Source organism: Antechinus flavipes, chromosome 1, assembly GCF_016432865.1.
Source record: "Antechinus flavipes isolate AdamAnt ecotype Samford, QLD, Australia chromosome 1, AdamAnt_v2, whole genome shotgun sequence".
In the NCBI taxonomy this organism is placed as follows: domain Eukaryota; kingdom Metazoa; phylum Chordata; class Mammalia; order Dasyuromorphia; family Dasyuridae; genus Antechinus; species Antechinus flavipes.
In genome coordinates this window covers 709,144,499-709,162,760 of record NC_067398.1, presented here as the reverse complement: position 1 = coordinate 709,162,760, position 18,262 = coordinate 709,144,499, and the positions used below count along the sequence as shown (strand labels likewise).

Here is an 18,262-nt window from a genome sequence, read left to right as displayed (position 1 = left end):
AAGTAGTAGTAGTAATAAGAATAGTAGTAATAGCAGCAGCAGTAGCAATAGTATTAGTAGTAGTAGTGATGGCAATAGGAGTAGTATTAGAAGTAGTAGTAGTAATAAGAATAGTAGTAATAGCAGCAGCAGTAGCAATAGTAATAGTAGTAGTAGTGATGGCAATAGGAGTAGTATTAGAAGTAGTAGTAGTAATAAGAATAGTAGTAATAGCAGCAGCAGTAGCAATAGTATTAGTAGTAGTAGTGATGGCAATAGGAGTAGTATTAGAAGTAGTAGTAGTAATAAGAATAGTAGTAATAGCAGCAGCAGTAGCAATAGTAATAGTAGAAGCAGTAGTAGTGGTACTAGTTTGTTCTTTTCTCCCTCTAGAAGACAGTGCTTACTACATATTTACGCCTTACGCATCCCTCTGTATCCTTCTTCTCCTATATGTTTACATTACATATCACCCCGCAGCCTCCTCCCTTTGCTCCTTCCCACCATGACATACAGAAGGGTTGGAACCTGTTTTGACGGCCCGTTTCCTGCCGGCCGCGCTCCCTTGATCACAACATCGCAGCAGTGCTATCTCTTGGCCCGGTTCTGAGATTTCCAATTAGAAGGGACCTCCCTTCCATCCCACCCAGCGCCCTCATCTATCACCCTCGGGGTCCCCTGGCGCATCCCCCTCCTTTTGCAGAGAAGGAAACTGAGGCCAGAAGCCAAGAAGGGGCTCGCCTCCGGTCCTGGGGGGACGAATGTTCTGGAAACCCTCTTTTTGGCCTGTAAGGAACTTCTGAGGCCGTTTGCTCTTTTACAAAGAAGGAAACTGAGGCAGACACGTGAAACTGCCGGCCGCCACCCCGCACAGGAAGCCCCCCTGCCTCCGGGCCTTCCCACGTGACCCGCCCGTAGCTCGCCTTGTAAGTGTTTGGTGGCCGCTGCCTCCCCACAGACTGGAAGCTTCTCCAGGGCTGCGTCCATCTTTTGCCTCTTTTTGTGTACCCGGGGTCTGATATACAGAAGGCCCTTAATAAATGCTTATTGAATTGAATTAACTTGTTTATAGAGGTGGACCTAGAAGGGCCTCCGTGGTCCTTTAATTCAAGTGCTTCTTTTTACAAATGAGGAAACTGAGGCCGAAGTAAAGTGACTTCCCCAAAAAGACGCTCCACTCAGCATCAGGGGCAGGCCTTGAACCCACACCCCCTGCCTCTCAACCCGAATTCTTTCTGAGAACTCCAAAGGGTTTCGGGTGTCCCAAGTTGCTGCCCCTCTCTATGGCGGCACTTCTTGGGGGACAGGTAACTGACATTGCCGGAATCCGCGAGAAGGAACTTGGAAAGGGCGTGGCGGCCACCCTGCCCTCACCCAAGATGGCGCCGGGCGGCTGGGCGCCGCTTCCGGCCACGTGACGCGAGCCCCGCCTTCGGGCGGGGCGCTGAAGTTGGGGCGCCTGCGCGCTGCGCCTGCGCGTTGCCGAGGGGGAGGTGCCGCCGCCGCCGCCGCCGCCGCTGCCTCCGCCGCCGCCGCGGGGCTGCCAGCGCTGCCGGGAGCGGAGCCGTCGGAGCGGAAGCGCCGTCGCCGCCGCTGTCGGGGCGCCCGAGGCGGGAGCCATGTCGAAGCGGCTGCGGAGCAGCGAGGTGTGCGCCGACTGCAGCGGCCCCGGTGAGTGAGCGGCGCCGAGGCCGGCCGGGGGGCGCCGCCTCCGGCCAGTCAGGCGGAGCCCCCCAGGGCAGCCGCGGGGAGGCGGGAAACGAGCGGGGCCCGAGTCGGGCGGGGCCCGCGGCAGGTGTCAGGCGGGTGCGCCGGGCCTCCGAACTTCACCCTGGCCGAGGCAGCAGCCGCGGGGCTGAAGGAGAGGAGGGGCCGACCCCCGAGGGGGAAACTGAGGCTGGGGGAGGGGGCGGGGGCGGAGCCGGTCCCAAGGGGCTGCGGGGCCCGGAGCCGGAGCTCGGAGGCCCCGTGGGAGTCCCCTGTTTGTGGAGGAGGCCTGGCCAGCACTTATTAAACCCCTTCTGTATGCCAGGCCCCAGCGCAGATGTAGCGGGGAAAACTGAGGCTCTGGAGGCGACCCCCTGCGGAAGGTGTGGGAGGTCACCGGCCGCAGCTCCCTAATTTGGAGTGGCCGGGACCCTCTGCTCTGAGCCCCTGCTTTTCCTGCAAGTGGGGAAACCGAGCCAGGAGGGGCTGAGGCTGAAAGCTCTGGCCTTACAGATGGGAAACCGAGCCAGGGGGGGCTGAGGCTGAAAGTTCTCCCTTTGCAGATGGGGAAACCGAGCCAGGAGGGGCTGAGGCTGAAAGCTCTCCCTTTGCAGATGGGAAACCGAGCCAGGAGGGGCTGAGGCTGAAAGTTCTCCCTTTGCAGATGGGGAAACCGAGCCAGGAGGGGCCAGGCAGGATGCCTTCACTTTACAGTTTGGGAAACTGAGTCAGGAAGGCCTGGGAGACCACCCATTTTATGAATGAGGACACAGAGATACCTTGACCAAGGAATATGTTGGCCCAAGAGTTTGAATCCTGGTGTTTTGACTCCTGATCCTTCTTTGCTCCTCTCTGCAATGAATCACCCATTTTTCCGAGTGCAGTCCAGGTCCTGGCCCTGGTTCTGGCACTCTGCTGCACTGGGGCACCTCCCAGAGGGGCTGGCGCTGTGAGCTGACCCGAGGGGTGCTTGGTGTAGTTGGGGAGCCACTGTTACCTCCTGAGGTTCTTCTTAAGGGTCGTTGGGCTTTCTTTTCGTCGCTGTACTTCCAGTTTGTTTTAAAATAAGTTTTTGGTTGTTCGGTTGTGACCGAGTCTTCGTGACCCCAACGGGTTTTTTTTGGCAGAGCCGTGGGAGGGTTTGCCATTCCTCCTCCAGCTTTTTGGACAGATGAGGAATCTGAGGCAAGCAGGCGAAACGGCTTGGCCAAGATCATCCGCCTAATAAATGAGGCTGGATTAGAACTCGGGAGTCTTCCTGCCTGCGGGCTCAGCCCCGCCAGCAGCCTGGCGCTCCCACCCCCCCTGCTTTCGTCCCTCGTCCCCTTGCAGGCCGGCTTTTGCCCTCATCGCTCAGATGAAATCGTCTCTGGTGCTTCCCATTATGTCTGAATCACCAGGTCTGTGATTTCTCCTCAGGTGGCGTTTGATAACCCCCGACCTCCCCAGCCTCCCTCCTGCATCTGCCACCTCTGACCATCCTTGTCTCTTTCCAGCTCCTTGTCCTTATCTCCCCCCAACTGTGGCTCTCCTCCCGCTCTGTCCTGGGCCCGCATCCCTCTGCGCTTTCTTCCTATTGGCCGCCCTCGGCCTCTCTCTGCCAGGACTCCCAGACCTGTCCTGGCAGCCCCACAGCCCTTCCGCCTCCTGGACCTCTCACGCCGGGATCTCGAGCCCAGCCTGCCCGGACGGCGCAGTCTTGTGGGAACCCGCCCGTCCAAGGCATGGATGCCCCTGTTGCTTTCAAAGGCGTCGTTCCGGTCTCCATGTGTGAACCTCCTCGCCCTCACCTGTCGTGTCCAGTCAGGGGCCAAATCTTGCCATTTCTGGCGCCGCCTCCCCCAAGCGCAGGTTTCACTCTGAGCTTCCCTGCTCCCTACGGGCAAACTCCTCAGGCTGGCCTTGGCCCCCCTTCCCAGGCTCCTCCACTGCGGGCCCAGCCTGTGCTCTCTCCAGAGAAGCCCTGAGCCCAGCCCTCGGGTCAAGCTTCGCCTGGTGGCTCACTCTCAGTTATTAGGGACGCCATCTGTGGTCACCTGGACAGAGGGGTGTGAGTGTGTATAGGTGTGCTCTGCATGTGTGTGAGTGTGCATGAGTATGCACTGTGAGTGTGTGCACCTGTGTGAGTGTGTGAGTGCATGTGTGCGAGTATGTGAGTGTGCACGTGTGTAAGTGTGTACTGTACTGTGAGTGTGCATGAGCGTGCACGTGTGTGAGTGTGTGCGCCTGTGTGAGTATATGTAAGTGTGCGCGGGCATGTGTGTGTGTGAGCGTGCACGTGTGTGTGTGTAAGTGTGCACTGCACTGTGAGCGTGCACATGTGTGTGTGTGCACCTGTGTGAGTATATGTAAGTGTGCGTGGGCGTGTGTGTAAGTGTGCACTGCACATGAGTGAGTGTGTGCGTGGGCGTACACTGTGAGTGTGTGCGCCTGTGTGAGTGTGTGTGTGCACGCGCGCCTTTGTGTGTGTAAGTGTACATGTGTGAGTGTGCGTGTGTGTGATAGTGTGCACTGCACCTGTGAGAGTGTGTGCATGAGCATGCACCTGTGTGAGTGTGTGCACCTGTGAGTATATGTAAGTGTGCATGGGCGTGTGTGTAAGTGTGCACTGCACATGAGTGAGTGTGTGCGTGGGCGTACACTGTGAGTGTGTGCGCCTGTGTGAGTGTGTGTGTGCACGCGCGCCTATGTGTGTGTAAGTGTACATGTGTGAGTGTGTGCAAGTGTGCATGTGTGAGTGTGTGATAGTGTGCACTGGACCTGTGAGAGTGTGTGCATGAGCATGCACCTGTGTGAGTGTATGTAAGTGTGCACGTGCATATGCATGAGTATGTGAGCATGCACGTGTGTGAATGTAAGTATGCTCTGCTGAGTGCACATGTGAGTGTGCATGAGCGTGCACGTGTGTACGCCTGTGTGCATATGTAAGCGCGTGCGTGCATGTGTGTGTGTCAATGTGTGTAAATGTGCGCGCATGCACCCACAGACACATTGTCTCTCCCAGTAGACCCCAAGTTCCCGGAGCAGAGGCAGCGGCCTTTTATCTTGGAGTCTCCATGGCTGCAGTTGCCAGCATCTAGTCGGTGCTTATTGATTAATGGGCCTCAATGATGGGTGCAGTGAAATGGGATCCCGGGAATTATGGGACTTAAATGCGGAGGGGGATCCCCAAGAAGTGACATTTGGTGACATTTTCGCAGGGTAGGAAGTGGCCAAGCCAGATTTTGGCCCCCAGTCTTCTCATTCTGCTTCGAGGCTTCCTCGTCGGACTCTCGGTCAGCCTTCTCTCTGTGCTGCTCTCCCGGGAGAGGGCTCTACTGCTGCCCTCCATGAGGGAAGTCTGCTGCCCAGGATTCAGCTTTCCATTGAACTTGGTATTGAGAAGGGGCTCTGTGAGCCCTGGGGAGCGGATGGTTGTGCCTTATTTACAATCCTATTCCAGTCCTGAGACAGGAGGGGACCCTGGTTGGCCTCTGTAGTCCAGTCCTCTTCACCTGCCCAGAATCAGGATTTTCTGTAAAATTCTTGGACATCAGTGTTTCCACACCATTTTTAGAACTTCATTTTTGTTGTTTTGAACTTTAAAATGGTACTGAGTTAACTAAAACCTCATGTGGCAGTTTGAGTGCATGTATAGGAGCAGCAGGGTTATCCTTCTCTTTGAAGACAGGCCAAGTTTTAAAAATGGCTGTTGCAAGAACTAAATGAGTTTACAGGTTCAGGAAGTGCATCTGACTGAAAAGATCTTTATTCACTGAAATTGCAGTTTTCCGAGCTCAGCTCTGCAAATTTCTTGTCTCTCCTTTCAGTTGGATTGAATCATTGTGCGATTCACATAGGTCCCAGCTCTCCCCTTTATTTTGGTCTTTTTTGAGTCTCCAAAAGATATTTTATGAGCAGAGAAAAATTGCTTTCCTGGCCCCAGAATCGTTGCCGATATGGCCTTGTCCTTCTGGGACATTTTCTGTTTTTCAGAGCCTCCTCATGTCCAGGATCTCATTGTAATTGTTGCTGTAGGCCTGATCTGTAGGGCCTTGAGTCACTTCCTTCCTGTTTTGAATATACTTAGAATTACCTTGAAATGTGTAGTGAACTTGCAAACCAGGAGATTTGGGTTTCTTTTGCTGCCAACAGGACCCTCTCTCAGACCTGAAGACTTTGAGCGGCTGCAGTTGTATAACTTGTTGCACCTGTTGAAAGAGCGACTGTGGAGACCCTGACTCCGGCCTGTTGATGACTTAGCTCCTTGATTGCCCATCTTTTCCAAATTAACCCTGGTGTTTTCTAATACTTGTTGGTAGATGCTACTGCAGTATCCAAAGTTAAGAACATGTGTTCTGTGTGAATGTCTCCTTATCAATCAATCAAAAGGCAATTATTAAGGAATTATTGTGTTCCAGCCTCTGGACTGAGCACTAGGAGAATATAAAGAAAAGTAAAGCCAATCCTGCCTTCCTTGATGCAAATCAGAAATCACATGTCTACTTCCTTTGCAATTTTTCTCCTTTTGCTTCTCTACAAATCATCCATGAATAATCTACCCAATACACAGATCACACAAGTTCTTTTTCCATTTCATTACCTCTGTATGCTGAAATGCAGTCTGCATGATTTGCATAGAGCTGGGTCCCTGCATATCTGCTGTTAATCTTATGATGCAGATTTCTTTGCATGTAATCACAGTATCTTGGGACTCCTGTCTACATTTGGCAAATGTAACATCACTGATGAAGAGCCAAGCTTACATCAGAGATTTGGGGCAGCCATTTAGCTAGGGTCCCCAGTTTTTGGATGTATTTTAACATTCTGGAGTTCTAACCAATTAATCACTAAACATTTATTAAGCGCTTACTGTCTGCCAGGTACCGTGTTAATTGTTGGGGATACAAAAAGAATCAAAAGGACCATCCCTTCCTTGAGCTTATAGTCTAATGAGGGATACAATATGCAAATAACTATGTATGGAGCTAATACTATACAGGATAAATAGGAAATTGTTAACAGACTGAAGGTCTGGAATTAAGAGGGGTTAGGGAAGACATCTTGGAGAAGGTGGGGTTTTAGTCGGGACTTTGTTCCAATTACTGTATATTGTTTTTGCTTAATTAAAGAACTTGACAAGCTCTCTGAGATTTATACTCTTGCACTGAATGGGACAAACTTGACTTTGCTGCTCTGCCTTGTAGTAAATCTGATTTTCATGACACCCGCATGGGCTAAACAGCCACGGTTGATGTTGTGTGCGTTTTGATTTACAATATTCCTATAGATGGGGCTCTTTTCTGGCATGTAATAAAACAGATACTATAATTCTCTGCTGCTCTTCCTTACTTTCCTGTTTCCTTCCTGGACCCTCTAAATATGTGAGGGAAAGCGACCTATGTGGTGTTCTGGCACAGTCTGCCAGGAGAAGTGATTCTTTAAGTCAGCCACATTGGTGAACTGGTCTGACCATTCTGAAAAGCAGTTTGGAACTGTGGCCCCCTGTTATGGGCCAGAACGCTGAACTTGAAACAGAGGATTCTTACAAGGTGCTAAGTCAGTGGAATTGATAGAGACAATGGTTATCTAATTTAGCATGGTTCGGTATAATTGATTTGATCCTACAAGGAGATATTATGGGGCAGAACTTGAAACAAGGTGCTAAATGGAATTGAGGAGACAGTGGTTAAATCTTGTTTAGCATCAATTTAATCCTACAACAAATAATGGTTTCCTAGTGAAATAATGATGTGGGGAGGGCATAGAAGCTAGAAGCTAGAAGCCTCAGCCAGAGGGAAAAAGAAGGCGGCAAAGGACCGGCTCAGGAGCTTATAAGAACCAAGGAGAGAGATAGGACTATAAGAAAGGTAACCGGGCCCCAGGAAAGGAGACGAGACTTAGAAAGAGACAATAAAGGATTTGTATTTTAATCCCTGGCTGCACTTATGGTGATTACTGAACTGAAAGAAAGGCTGCCTCCAGAGACCCCAAGAAAACCCCAACAGAGAACATTACATTTTAGAGAGAACAGTACAGCCCCCCAAGCTGCACATGCCCTTTGACAGACACTACAGTGTCTGTAACCCAAAGAGATCAAAAGAAGAGGAATTGCATAAAATTATTGGGAGCAGCTCTTTTTGAGGTGGCAAAGAATGAGAAACTGCAGGGAACGCCCATCCATTGGGGACTACGTGCAGGTTTTGTGCAGGAAGGCGAAAGGACTCCAAGACTAGCCTTCTGGAAGGGGCGTTGAGGAGACTTGGACTGACTGATGCAGAGTGAGGAGAATGATTTATTCAGGAACAGCAGTGTTGTGAAGACAAACCACTTAGGAAGTCTCCCGTGCTCTGGTTAACACAGGGAACAGCAGGGTTTATGCCTCCCGACAGGGCAGATGAAGACGTGGATGTCTTTTTGGCCATAGCCAGTTGCGGAATCTGTTGCTTGACTAAATTTGTTACAAGGCTTTGTTTTTGTTGCCTTTTCTGTGGGGAGTGATGGTGCTGGTACTGTGGGTACTGGTGCTGGTGCTGTAGGTGCAGGTGCTGGTGGTACTGGAGCTGCTGGTGCTTTGTCCTTTATTCTCTGTCCTTGGTTTTCAGAGCAGTCCGTGACATCAGGGAGGGGATGCCATAACGTGCAAGTGAATTGGATTTAAGTGAGGGAGGGCTGGGCAACGTCACCAGCCTCGCTTTCTCCTCCAGAGCCATCTGGATCCAGTGGCCAGTTACAGACTAGAACACCTAGAGATAACACTGGATGCAATGGGAGATCTTGGAGCTAAGGTCTTTAACAGATTTCAACTTAACTGAGGCAGTGCTCATTCAGTGGTTAAGAGTAGGTAAGAAATAAGGCAGAATGGCTTCTCTTATCTACTCAAAAAAAATCAGTCTGAGAGGGGAAGATCTTTAGTTTTGAGCCAAAGTAGAAACAATTGCTCTTTACCCCCACTGAGCCATCGGGCCCAAATTATGATATAGTGAAGCTTGACCTGTTGTTGGCCGGTCAATAAGAGCCAGAGTGATTTGGGTTTAAGGCATGATCCTTAAGAAAGAAATCTAGCCCATATGCCCCCAGGATATCTTTCGAGGTCTCAGTGATCAAAATTTAAATTCCTTTGGGCACAGCCCAAGCAGGTAAGACTGGGAAGGAGAAGAGGTGGAGGCTGCTTCTTTTCCTAGTAGATGAGAGGCTGGTTGATAACTGTCAATTTAATACCAGAAGGACCAGCTATGTCAATTGGTATAAGAGTTTTATTGTAATTTTACTTTGAATTAATAATTTTCATTCTGTTTTCATTAGATCTTTGCATTTTGGTCCTCTTAAGTGTTCTTAAATTCTGGACTTTCTAGTATCAAACTATAAAATTCTATATTTAAGATAACTTGAATGGTAAACTTTTTTTTTTCCTAATTGTTTATTTTATTTATTTATTTATTTAAATAACTTTTTATTGACAGAACCCATGCCAGGGTAATTTTTTACAACATTATCCCTTGCACTCTCTTCTGTTCCGATTTTTCCCCTCCCTTCCTCCACCCCCTCCCCCAGATGGCAAGCAGTCCTATACATGTTAAACAGGTTACAGTATATCCTAGATACAATATATGTGTGCAGAACTGAACAGTTCTCTTGTTGCACAGGGAGAATTGGATTCAGAAGGTAGAAATAACCCGGGAAGAAAAACAAAAATGCAAGCAGTTTATATTCATCTCCCAGTGTTCTTTCTTTGGGTGTAGCTGCTTCTGTCCATCCTTGATCAGTTGAAACTGAATTAGCTCTCTTTATCTCGAAGAGATCCATTTCCATCAGAACACATCCTCATACAGTATTGTTGTTGAGGTACATAATGATCTCCTGGGTATCCTGAGGTATATAATGATCTCATTTAATTTAGCATCAGTTCACGTAAGTCTCTCCAAGCCTCTCTGTATTCATCCTGCTGGTCATTCCTTACAGAACAATAATATTCCATAACATTCATATAATGGTAAACATTTTTCAAGCTGTCAGTTAAATGAAAGAGTAGGCTTCATTCATTTTTATTTTTTAATATTTGGTGGACTTTACTCAGATTTGTTTACTAAGTTAAATCTCATTTATTTTAAAAAATATGAGGCTACGATCTAGGGGTTTTTTGTTTTGTTTTGTTTTTGGCTGAAGCAATTGGGGTTAAGTGACTTTTTACACAGCCAGGAAGTGTTAAGTGTCTGAAGCCAGATTTGACCTCAGGTCCTCCTGACTTCAGGGCTGGTACTCTATCCACTGCACCACCTAGCTGCCCCTAGGGAATTTTATAGAGCACAGATATGGCACTCAAAATGCAGCTTTCTTGATTGAGCTTTTTGCCTCATTTGGCTCCCTGTTTTTCCATGTCTGAGGATAGCTTTAAATTCCCTTCCACCTTTGGTAGCAGATTGCTCCCATTCACCATCATCTTCATTCCCCTCACCTCTTCCCCTCGTCATCCCCACTATCGTTTTCATCTTCTTCCTCGTTACCAACAAATATGCCTCTGTCTCACCCCCATCCCCACCAGCTCGCTATCTCCCTCCCTGCATCTCTCCTCCCCTTTTTGGCTCAGCTCCTTGAGAAAGTCACCTACCGCTGGTTCTTCCACTTCCTCTCTTCTCATTCTCCTCCGCAGACCGGCTTCCCCCAGCATTCACTTGTCCAGTGGCCTCACGGGCAGGTTGCTCCTTAGACTCTCTGCAGCCTTTAAGCCAGTCTGTCCCTTTGTCCTTCAGGCCCTGGGTTCTGAGGACATGTTTTCTTATGCTCTCCTCCTGCATGTCTGTTGCTGCTTCTTGGTCTCCTGCCCGCTCCTGTGGCTCTGTGTGGGCCCTCCTGGCTTTTTGCTCATTGATTCCATCAGCTCCCCTGAACTTAAATGGCTTGCCCTGGATTCCCCCAGTGACTGGTCTTGCATCTGTGGCTGCCTCTTAGACTTCTCCAACAGCATGTCCAGGACATCTTAAGCGCGTGTCCCACATGGAACTCGAACCCTCCCACCTTCCAAACTTTCCTCTGATTTCACAGATCCAGCTGTCCTCACCTCGGCATCTCATCTCACCTGGGTGAGAGCAGTTGCCTTCTAACTGGCCTTCTGCCTCCCATGTGTCCCTATCTTAGAGCCAGGAGGACTGGGTTCAAATTCTCCTCCTGAGCTTTGTTAGTTGTGTAATCCTGGCCAAGTCATTTTCCTTCTCTACATGGAGATAATATAATGCCACTTCATGTACCTGAAAATCCACTTAGAAAACTTTGAAGTGCTGTTGAGCTGTGTCTCATTAGCACACATTCTAGGCTTTGAATCCCCTGGACCAATTCGTGCTGAAGAGGAGCCTCACAGGAACCCACTAGAAGTGGCCTTCTGCTCAAAGACCTGTGTATCCGTCCTAAACTCGTCTCCTTTCACATTTGATCCGTTACTCTTGGTTCCACCTCTTGGAGATACTCTCTCTCTCCAGGTGAAAGATTCCCTTTCCATTCTTTTCACCCAATCTTGGCTGTCTTTCTTAGACTCTCCAACTTACCAATGTTCTTCCTACATGTAATGACTGGAACTGGGCTTAGTACTTTAGAAGTGGTCTACTTGGGGCCAGAAGACATAGGGACTATTAGCCCCCTTATTCCCCCTTCTCTTAATGCCCCCCAAGGTCACATTCCTTTGTTTGGCTGCCCACACTAGAAACCTCAGATCCTTTTCAAAACCCCTAGTGCCGTGACTTCCCCACCTTCGATTTGTGAAATGGATTTTTTGAACCCTGGTGACATTTATCCCTAATGCTTTAATTCATCTTACTAGCCTCAGCCCAGAGCTGCAGCCTGTCAGTAGCTTTTTGGATCCTGACTTGGTCATCTAGCTATTTGTGTGTCATCTGTAAATGTGCTGAGTAGGCCACTTAGGCCTTTCTCCAAATCACTGATAAATGTGTTCCCCAGCTGAGCACAGTCCTTGGGGCCCTCCACCCACGATGTCACGTTGACATTGGAGCATTAATGATCGCTTGAGTCACAACTCTTCAACCTGTCCCAGATTGATTGAATTGCACTATCTTTTGACCTCCAGATCTGTTTTTCTACAAGAAAAGATGCTAAAAATCTAGGTGGGGTGGTTAGGGCTCACCATAGTGCACAGAGCTTCAGGCCTGGAGTGGACTCTTAATGTTCAGATCCAGCTTCATACTGCCTATCTGCGTGATCCTGGACAAATCATTTAATCCTGTTTGCCTCAGTTTTCTCATCTGTCAAGTGAGCGGGAGAAGGAAATGACAAACCATTACAATCTTTGCCAAGAAAACCCAAATGGGATCATGAAGAGTCAGACATGACTGAAAAATGACTGAATGACAAAAATCTATTATCCATTTTGCATCTTATAATGTTCTTTTACCTGCTTCATTATAAATTCCTCTTTTCTCCAAAGATCTGACAGATAAACTATTTCTTACTCTCCTAATTTGTTTATAGTATCACTCTCTCTGTCTAATTTGGGGACCCATTTCTACCTTATCTTAGTATAAGATGTGAGATGTTGATCTATCCCTAGTTTCTGCCATTGTCCTTTGCATTCTCCCCCACCCCCATTGATTTTCTTGACCTTTTATTTTTCCAGATGAACTGTTATTATTTTTTTCCTAGCTAGGTAAAATATTATTTTGGCAGTTTGATGTGTATGGCACTGAATAAGTAGATGAATTTAGTTAGAATTGTCATTTTTATTATATTAGCTCAGCCTACTCAGAGGAATAGATAATTTTACAGTTGTTTAGATCTGACTTTATTTTTGTGAAAAGTGGGTTTTAAGCAGCTACACCCAAAGAAAGAACACTGGGAAATGAATATAAACTGCTTGCAGTTTTGTTTTTATTCCCGGGTTATTTCTACCTTCTGAATCCAATTCTCCCTGTGCAACAAGAGAACTGTTTGATTCTGCACACATATATTGTATCTAGGATATACTGTAACCTATTCAACATGTAAAGAACTGCTTGCCATCTGGGGGAGGGAGGAAGGGAGAAATTGTAACAGAAGTGAGCACAAGGGATAATGCTATTAAAAAATTACCTTGGCATGGGTTATTATTCTGTCAATAAAAAGTTATTTTAAAAAAAAAGTGGGTTTTATATTGTCTCCAGCTACTTTAAATGGAATTTCTCTATCTCTTGCCACTTTGTAATACACAGAAATAATTTAGATGAATTTGTTATATCCTGCAAATTTGCCATAGTTGTTTGAAGCAGTTTTTAGTTGATTCTCTAGGATTCTTAAAATATACCGTTGTAGCATCTTCAAAGAGTGATAGTTTTGTTTCCTCATTGCCTACTCTACTTCAATTTCTTTTTCTTCTCATTGCTAAAGCTAACTTTTTTTTACATTTTAAAAAATTTTAATAGCTTTTTATTTACAAGTTATATGCATGGATAATTTTACAGCATTGACAATTGCCAAACCTTTTGTTCCAATTTTTTCCCTCCTTTCCCCTCCCCCTCCCCCAGATGGCAGGTTGACCAATACATGTTAATATGTTAAAGTATATATTAAATACAAAATAAATATACATGTCCAAACCGTTATTTTGCTGTACAAAAAGAATCGGACTCTGAAATATTGTACAATTAGCCTGTGAAAGAAATAAAAAATGCTAAAGCTAACATTTCTAATACGATATTGAATAATAGTGGTGATCATGGGCGCACATCAACCATTTATAATCATTGTTTCTTTTTCTAAATGTTCACTAGCTTTCTCTTTAATGGTCATTTCCATAATTCCCCCAGGAATTGCTGTCAAGTTTATTGGCCTGGAGTTTGTATTATTACTGTAGTTGGTGCAAGATAAGGAATGGATGCATCTTTGGAGAGTTCTTTGCAAAGGGCAGCTCTAACATGTGACTTCAAACTGTGCTCATTGAAATGATTTGTTAGTTTCAGTAAATTCTGAAACTTGTCTGGGATGGGGGCAGTGGTCTATGATGATTAATTTTTTTGTTTGGCATGTAACCACTGCTCTAAGTGTAGATCCACACACAATCTTTTAAAAATTAATTGAGACAGTTTAATTGAATTGGATCCAGCTGTAGACAAATAAGACTGTTTGACATCCCTAGCCAATATGTGGTTTTGTTATGAACAAGTTCCTAAATTGTTGCTCTTCCAAGTGTTTACGCTTGTTGTAATATGTCATCCGGAGGTCTTAGCAAGAGTTGATGATTCACATTGAAAAGTCATTGACTATTGGCTGCATTATATAGCCTGAAACAAAATTTCAGGGTTAAGCTTTCAAAGGACACCTCCTTCTTCTGCTCCATTGGATAAAGTGATGGTACCAGGCTTCTCTTGGTACGACTGGTATTCTGGGCTCCTTTCCCAGATTTAGGACATTCCTTTTCAGTTCTAAAGTTAAATTTAGTTTAAGTGTAATTTGATTTTATCTAAAATTTAATTTATTTACAACATCTGTATATTCCCACTTTGGGTCCTTGTGTGAGCTTATGTTTGACTGAAGTCTGGCTATAGCTCACCCATGTGGAGATTGAACATATGACCTGAATATCATCAGCATTCTGTTTAGCGCCAGGCGTCAGCCTATCCTATTGATTCTCCATCAGTTCAAGTCAGCAAATACTCATTAATGCTAGGTGCGCAGGATACAAAGACAAGCGATCAATCATCCTTGTCCCTGAGGAACTTCTGCTGTGCTGAGAGATACAGTGTGCAAGCAGATAGGTTTCTCTGAAGTAATTGAATGAGAAAAAGAACCTTTAAAAAAAAAAGCGTGTGTGTTTTCTGTTTCTTTGGGAAAACAACTCAGTTTATAATAAGTTTTGCCAGTTTTGCCTATGCTATGTCCTTTTGTTATATTTTGTAATACAAAATAATTTTTTCATTTCCCCTCCTTAGATCCTTCTTGGGCCTCAGTAAATAGGGGGATTTTAATATGCGATGAGTGCTGCAGCGTACATCGGAGCCTGGGACGTCACATCTCTCAAGTGAGGCATCTGAAGCACACGCCATGGCCACCCACACTGCTTCAGGTACCGGGTTTGATGGGATTTCTGATGATTTGTGATCTAAACTAGATAGGACTTTCCTTGGGCTATATCATGAAACTTATGCCAATACTTGAGCAGCACGGGGTGACATGAGCCCTTCAGTGACCTGACCTGGTACTGTCTCCCGCCTTCAGCTCTTATCAGATCTGCCCCCCTTTGTGCCAGGACAGTTGCGTTTGTGTTCACCATGAGCAGTGGCCAGCTCTGTCCTTCTCATGTGTTGATGCCCTCAGGGATATAATGGAAAGAGTACTAGACTTGGAGTTGGTCAAATTCTGAGTTCAAATTGTGCTTCAACAGTGGCCTTGTGGCTACACACTTGCTATTCTTTATTTTCTCTTCTGTCAATTGGAGCTAATATTAATGGAGTGATCCCTTCAAGGGGTGGTGTGAAGACTCAGATGCAGCCAGATCTCAGAGATGGGGACAAGGCTAGACATATATCCCCAGTCATAGTCATAAACTATTAACATCATAAATAGCTATTTACCAAAACTCTGGTGGTGAAATATGTTCATCATTGTCTTTAGTTTTCTGGGTATCTACTAACATTTTTGAACTTTATTCCTGCAGTAATAAAGATTTCATGTCTTAGGACACGTCTGATTTTTCCCCCAACATTGGCTTTAATTAAGTTTTGTTTGTTCATTTTTTAATTTTTACCACATTGCTTTATGAATCTTGTTGGGAAAGAAAAATCAGAGCAAAATGGAAAAACCATGGGAGAGAGAAAAAAACAAAAAAGAAGAGAACCTAGCATGTGTTGATTTACATTCAGTCTCCTTAGTTCTTTTTCTGAATGCAGGTGGCATTTTGTGTCCAAAGTCTGTTGGAATTGCTTTGAACTTAAGTTTTCTAAGGTTGGTAATGGTTGAGATTGTGCTAGGTCCTCCAGCTTGTATTTAGTCCTTCCTTTGCCCTGTGCTGAGCAAAGTTCTGGCTTGATTTTTGCCTTTTGCTTGAGACCCATTGTAATTTCATACATGTTTCTATTTTGGTTTGACACATTTTGTAGGCAAGGGGCGCCCAAAGTTAAGCATGTGTTTCTCCTCCTATATTTGTCTTGAATACACATTTTACTGGATCTGTGGCCAGATACTTGCCTAATCCATGCTCGTCCTCTGTGACCCAAGCCCAAAACAAATGGTGTTTAATCCCTTCCATAAAACTGTCACACACTGATGTGAAAACAGGCACCTTAGTTGCTGTGTCATCCTTTCTACTGTAAGAGGGAATTGGGGTAGAGGGCAAATTAGTAATGATGAGCTCCCAGATTCAGAGCAGAACTTCTGTTCCATTCTGTTGCAGAGAGTGGGAGTCTGTGATTTTTAGAATCAAAGTGTACTATTAGATTTGTATGAAGCATAGAGATGACATTGAAAATGAGTCCTTTTGTTCCGAGGAGTCAGGAAGAACTTTTCTTAAATTGTAGCCTCTGACGGTGGTGCAGTGAAACTCTTGGGAGAACACTGTGGATTTTAATTCTTCTGCTTGTCAAACATACTGTTCTTTGACACTGACTTGGGGCCCTACACATTCTACTTATTTCTGACACTGTGAGGGTCCTTTAGATCTCTCCAGTTTAATTTTTATTAACTCTCCAGAATTAGTTTTCGCGCATTGCTGATCACTGAATGAACAAAAAACTAAAATGTGATTTTTTTTCTTTTTAACCTCTGCTTTTAGATGGTTGAAACTCTGTATAATAATGGTGCTAATTCTATCTGGGAACATTCTTTGCTGGACCCTGCTTCCATTATGAGTGGGAGGCGTAAAGCTAATCCACAGGATAAAGTACAGTGAGTGGAAAGTTTATAAATACTTTTTTTTTCTTTGTAATTGGGGAGCCCATATTTTGGGTCAGTCTCACAAAGGTAGCAATGGAGGTAGTGAGCTATTTAATGTAAACACAATCATCTTTATTTATTGTACACTTTTGTTGATTCTGTTTTCTACCCAAGTTATCAAGACAATCATTATAGTAAATTAAACAAATGTGGGAGGCTGAACAGAACGTAGTGTCATTTAGTAGAAAAAACCCTGGCTTGCTATCAGGAGCTCTAGGTTCTGTGTGGCCCCCTGTCTTGGGCTGGGCTGTCTGTCTTGGGCAATGATCTTGTGCAGCAATCTGTGCTTGTAGTTCCATGGTAGTATTAGGAAAATAAATAGGTAGAGGTGCATAGATGGGGGAGAGGGATTCTCTGAAAAATGAGGGGACTACTGTTCCTGCTTCTGATCTCTCACAGTAGACATTTCCAGGCCCCACCAACTCCTTTCATTTGGAGCTTTAAAGCATTGCAACATTTTGTAGGGCTTGTGGGTCTCCTGAGGTATAAAGATTAAGGAATAATAGGTCTGAATTGCAAGTTACTAATTTTGGGTTTTGATTTTTAACTAGTCCCAATAAAGCAGAATTCATCAGGGCCAAGTACCAGATGCTAGCTTTTGTTCATCGCTTGCCTTGCCGTGATGATGATAGTGTTACTGCCAAAGACCTTAGTAAGGTAAGCCTGTGATTTTTTTCCTTTTTAAAAACCACTGCAATTCTAGGAAAACAATAACATTTTAAAACCATTTTTATTTTTTTTAATTATAGCTTTTTATTTACAAGATATATGCATGGGTAATTTTTCAGCATTGACAATTACAAAACCTTTTGTTCCAACTTTTCCCCTCCTTCCCCCCCAGGATGGCAGGTTGATCAGTACATTAAACCATTTTTATTTTGTCAGAGAAATCTGTTTGTTAAAAACCACTCATTTTTTATAGATTCTGAGTCACTGATAACTCTATTATATGAAGTTGGCAGCCCCTGCATTTGAAATGAACAGAAATCTCAGCAGTGATGTAGTCTAACCCATACTCCCCCCCCCAAAAAAAAAAAAACAAAAACAACAAAAACAAAACCCAACAATTTGGTTTTGAGCTATTGTATAAAGATCTCTAGTGCTAGGGAGCCACTTTGAGCCAAGACAGCTGGTTCTGGGTAAATCCAATGATCATTTCTGGATAACTAATTGTTAGAAAGTTCTACCTCCTCTCCTTGGACCTCCATCGAGTTTAAATTTGTCACTTTGCCCCCTTGAGCCACTTGCATGTGACAAACCTTTTAACTCCTTAAAGTTTGCCATTCTTACACATCTCAGCCACCAGCCTCCCAGCCATCTCTTCCGTCAGACTGACCCCAGCTCCTTTTAGCCAACTCCCTGTGTGAACTTGAGGGCTTTCACTCCCCTAGTCCCCCTTCTCTGCAGCCTCTCCGAAACCTTATCAAAATTCTTCCTCGGGTGGGACCAAATACCTTACTCCAGCTTCAGTGGGATCAGCTCCCTGCACAGTGCTGTGGGCCTCGTGAGCTGACTCAGTTATTTTCTATGGAGGGGCCACAGCATTCTCATACACGGAGAGGAAGAGATGGCTTTGTTTTGAAAATATTGACTCTGGGCCCTCTTCTCTTCTTCTACAGACTTCATTTGGTGATCTCACCGGCTCCCATGTATTTCATTTCAATTGCTATGCTAATGAGCCTCAGATCGA

General features: G+C 45.4%; 1 protein-coding gene across 5 annotated transcripts in view; it reads left to right on the top strand.

Annotated features, from left to right (window-relative positions):
• The first annotated feature begins 1,518 nt into the window (after positions 1-1,518).
• The window catches only part of GIT2 (GIT ArfGAP 2), a 49,123-nt gene continuing 32,379 nt past the window's right edge, over positions 1,519-18,262 (top strand). For all 5 annotated transcript variants that reach the window (XM_051973014.1, XM_051973015.1, XM_051973017.1 and 2 more), the window contains exons 1-4: positions 1,519-1,650; positions 14,574-14,707; positions 16,412-16,524; positions 17,124-17,229. In XM_051973014.1, the coding sequence (XP_051828974.1) occupies positions 1,599-1,650; positions 14,574-14,707; positions 16,412-16,524; positions 17,124-17,229 (405 nt within the window). In that variant the 5' untranslated portion in view covers positions 1,519-1,598. The remainder of the gene's footprint in view (positions 1,651-14,573; positions 14,708-16,411; positions 16,525-17,123; positions 17,230-18,262) is intronic.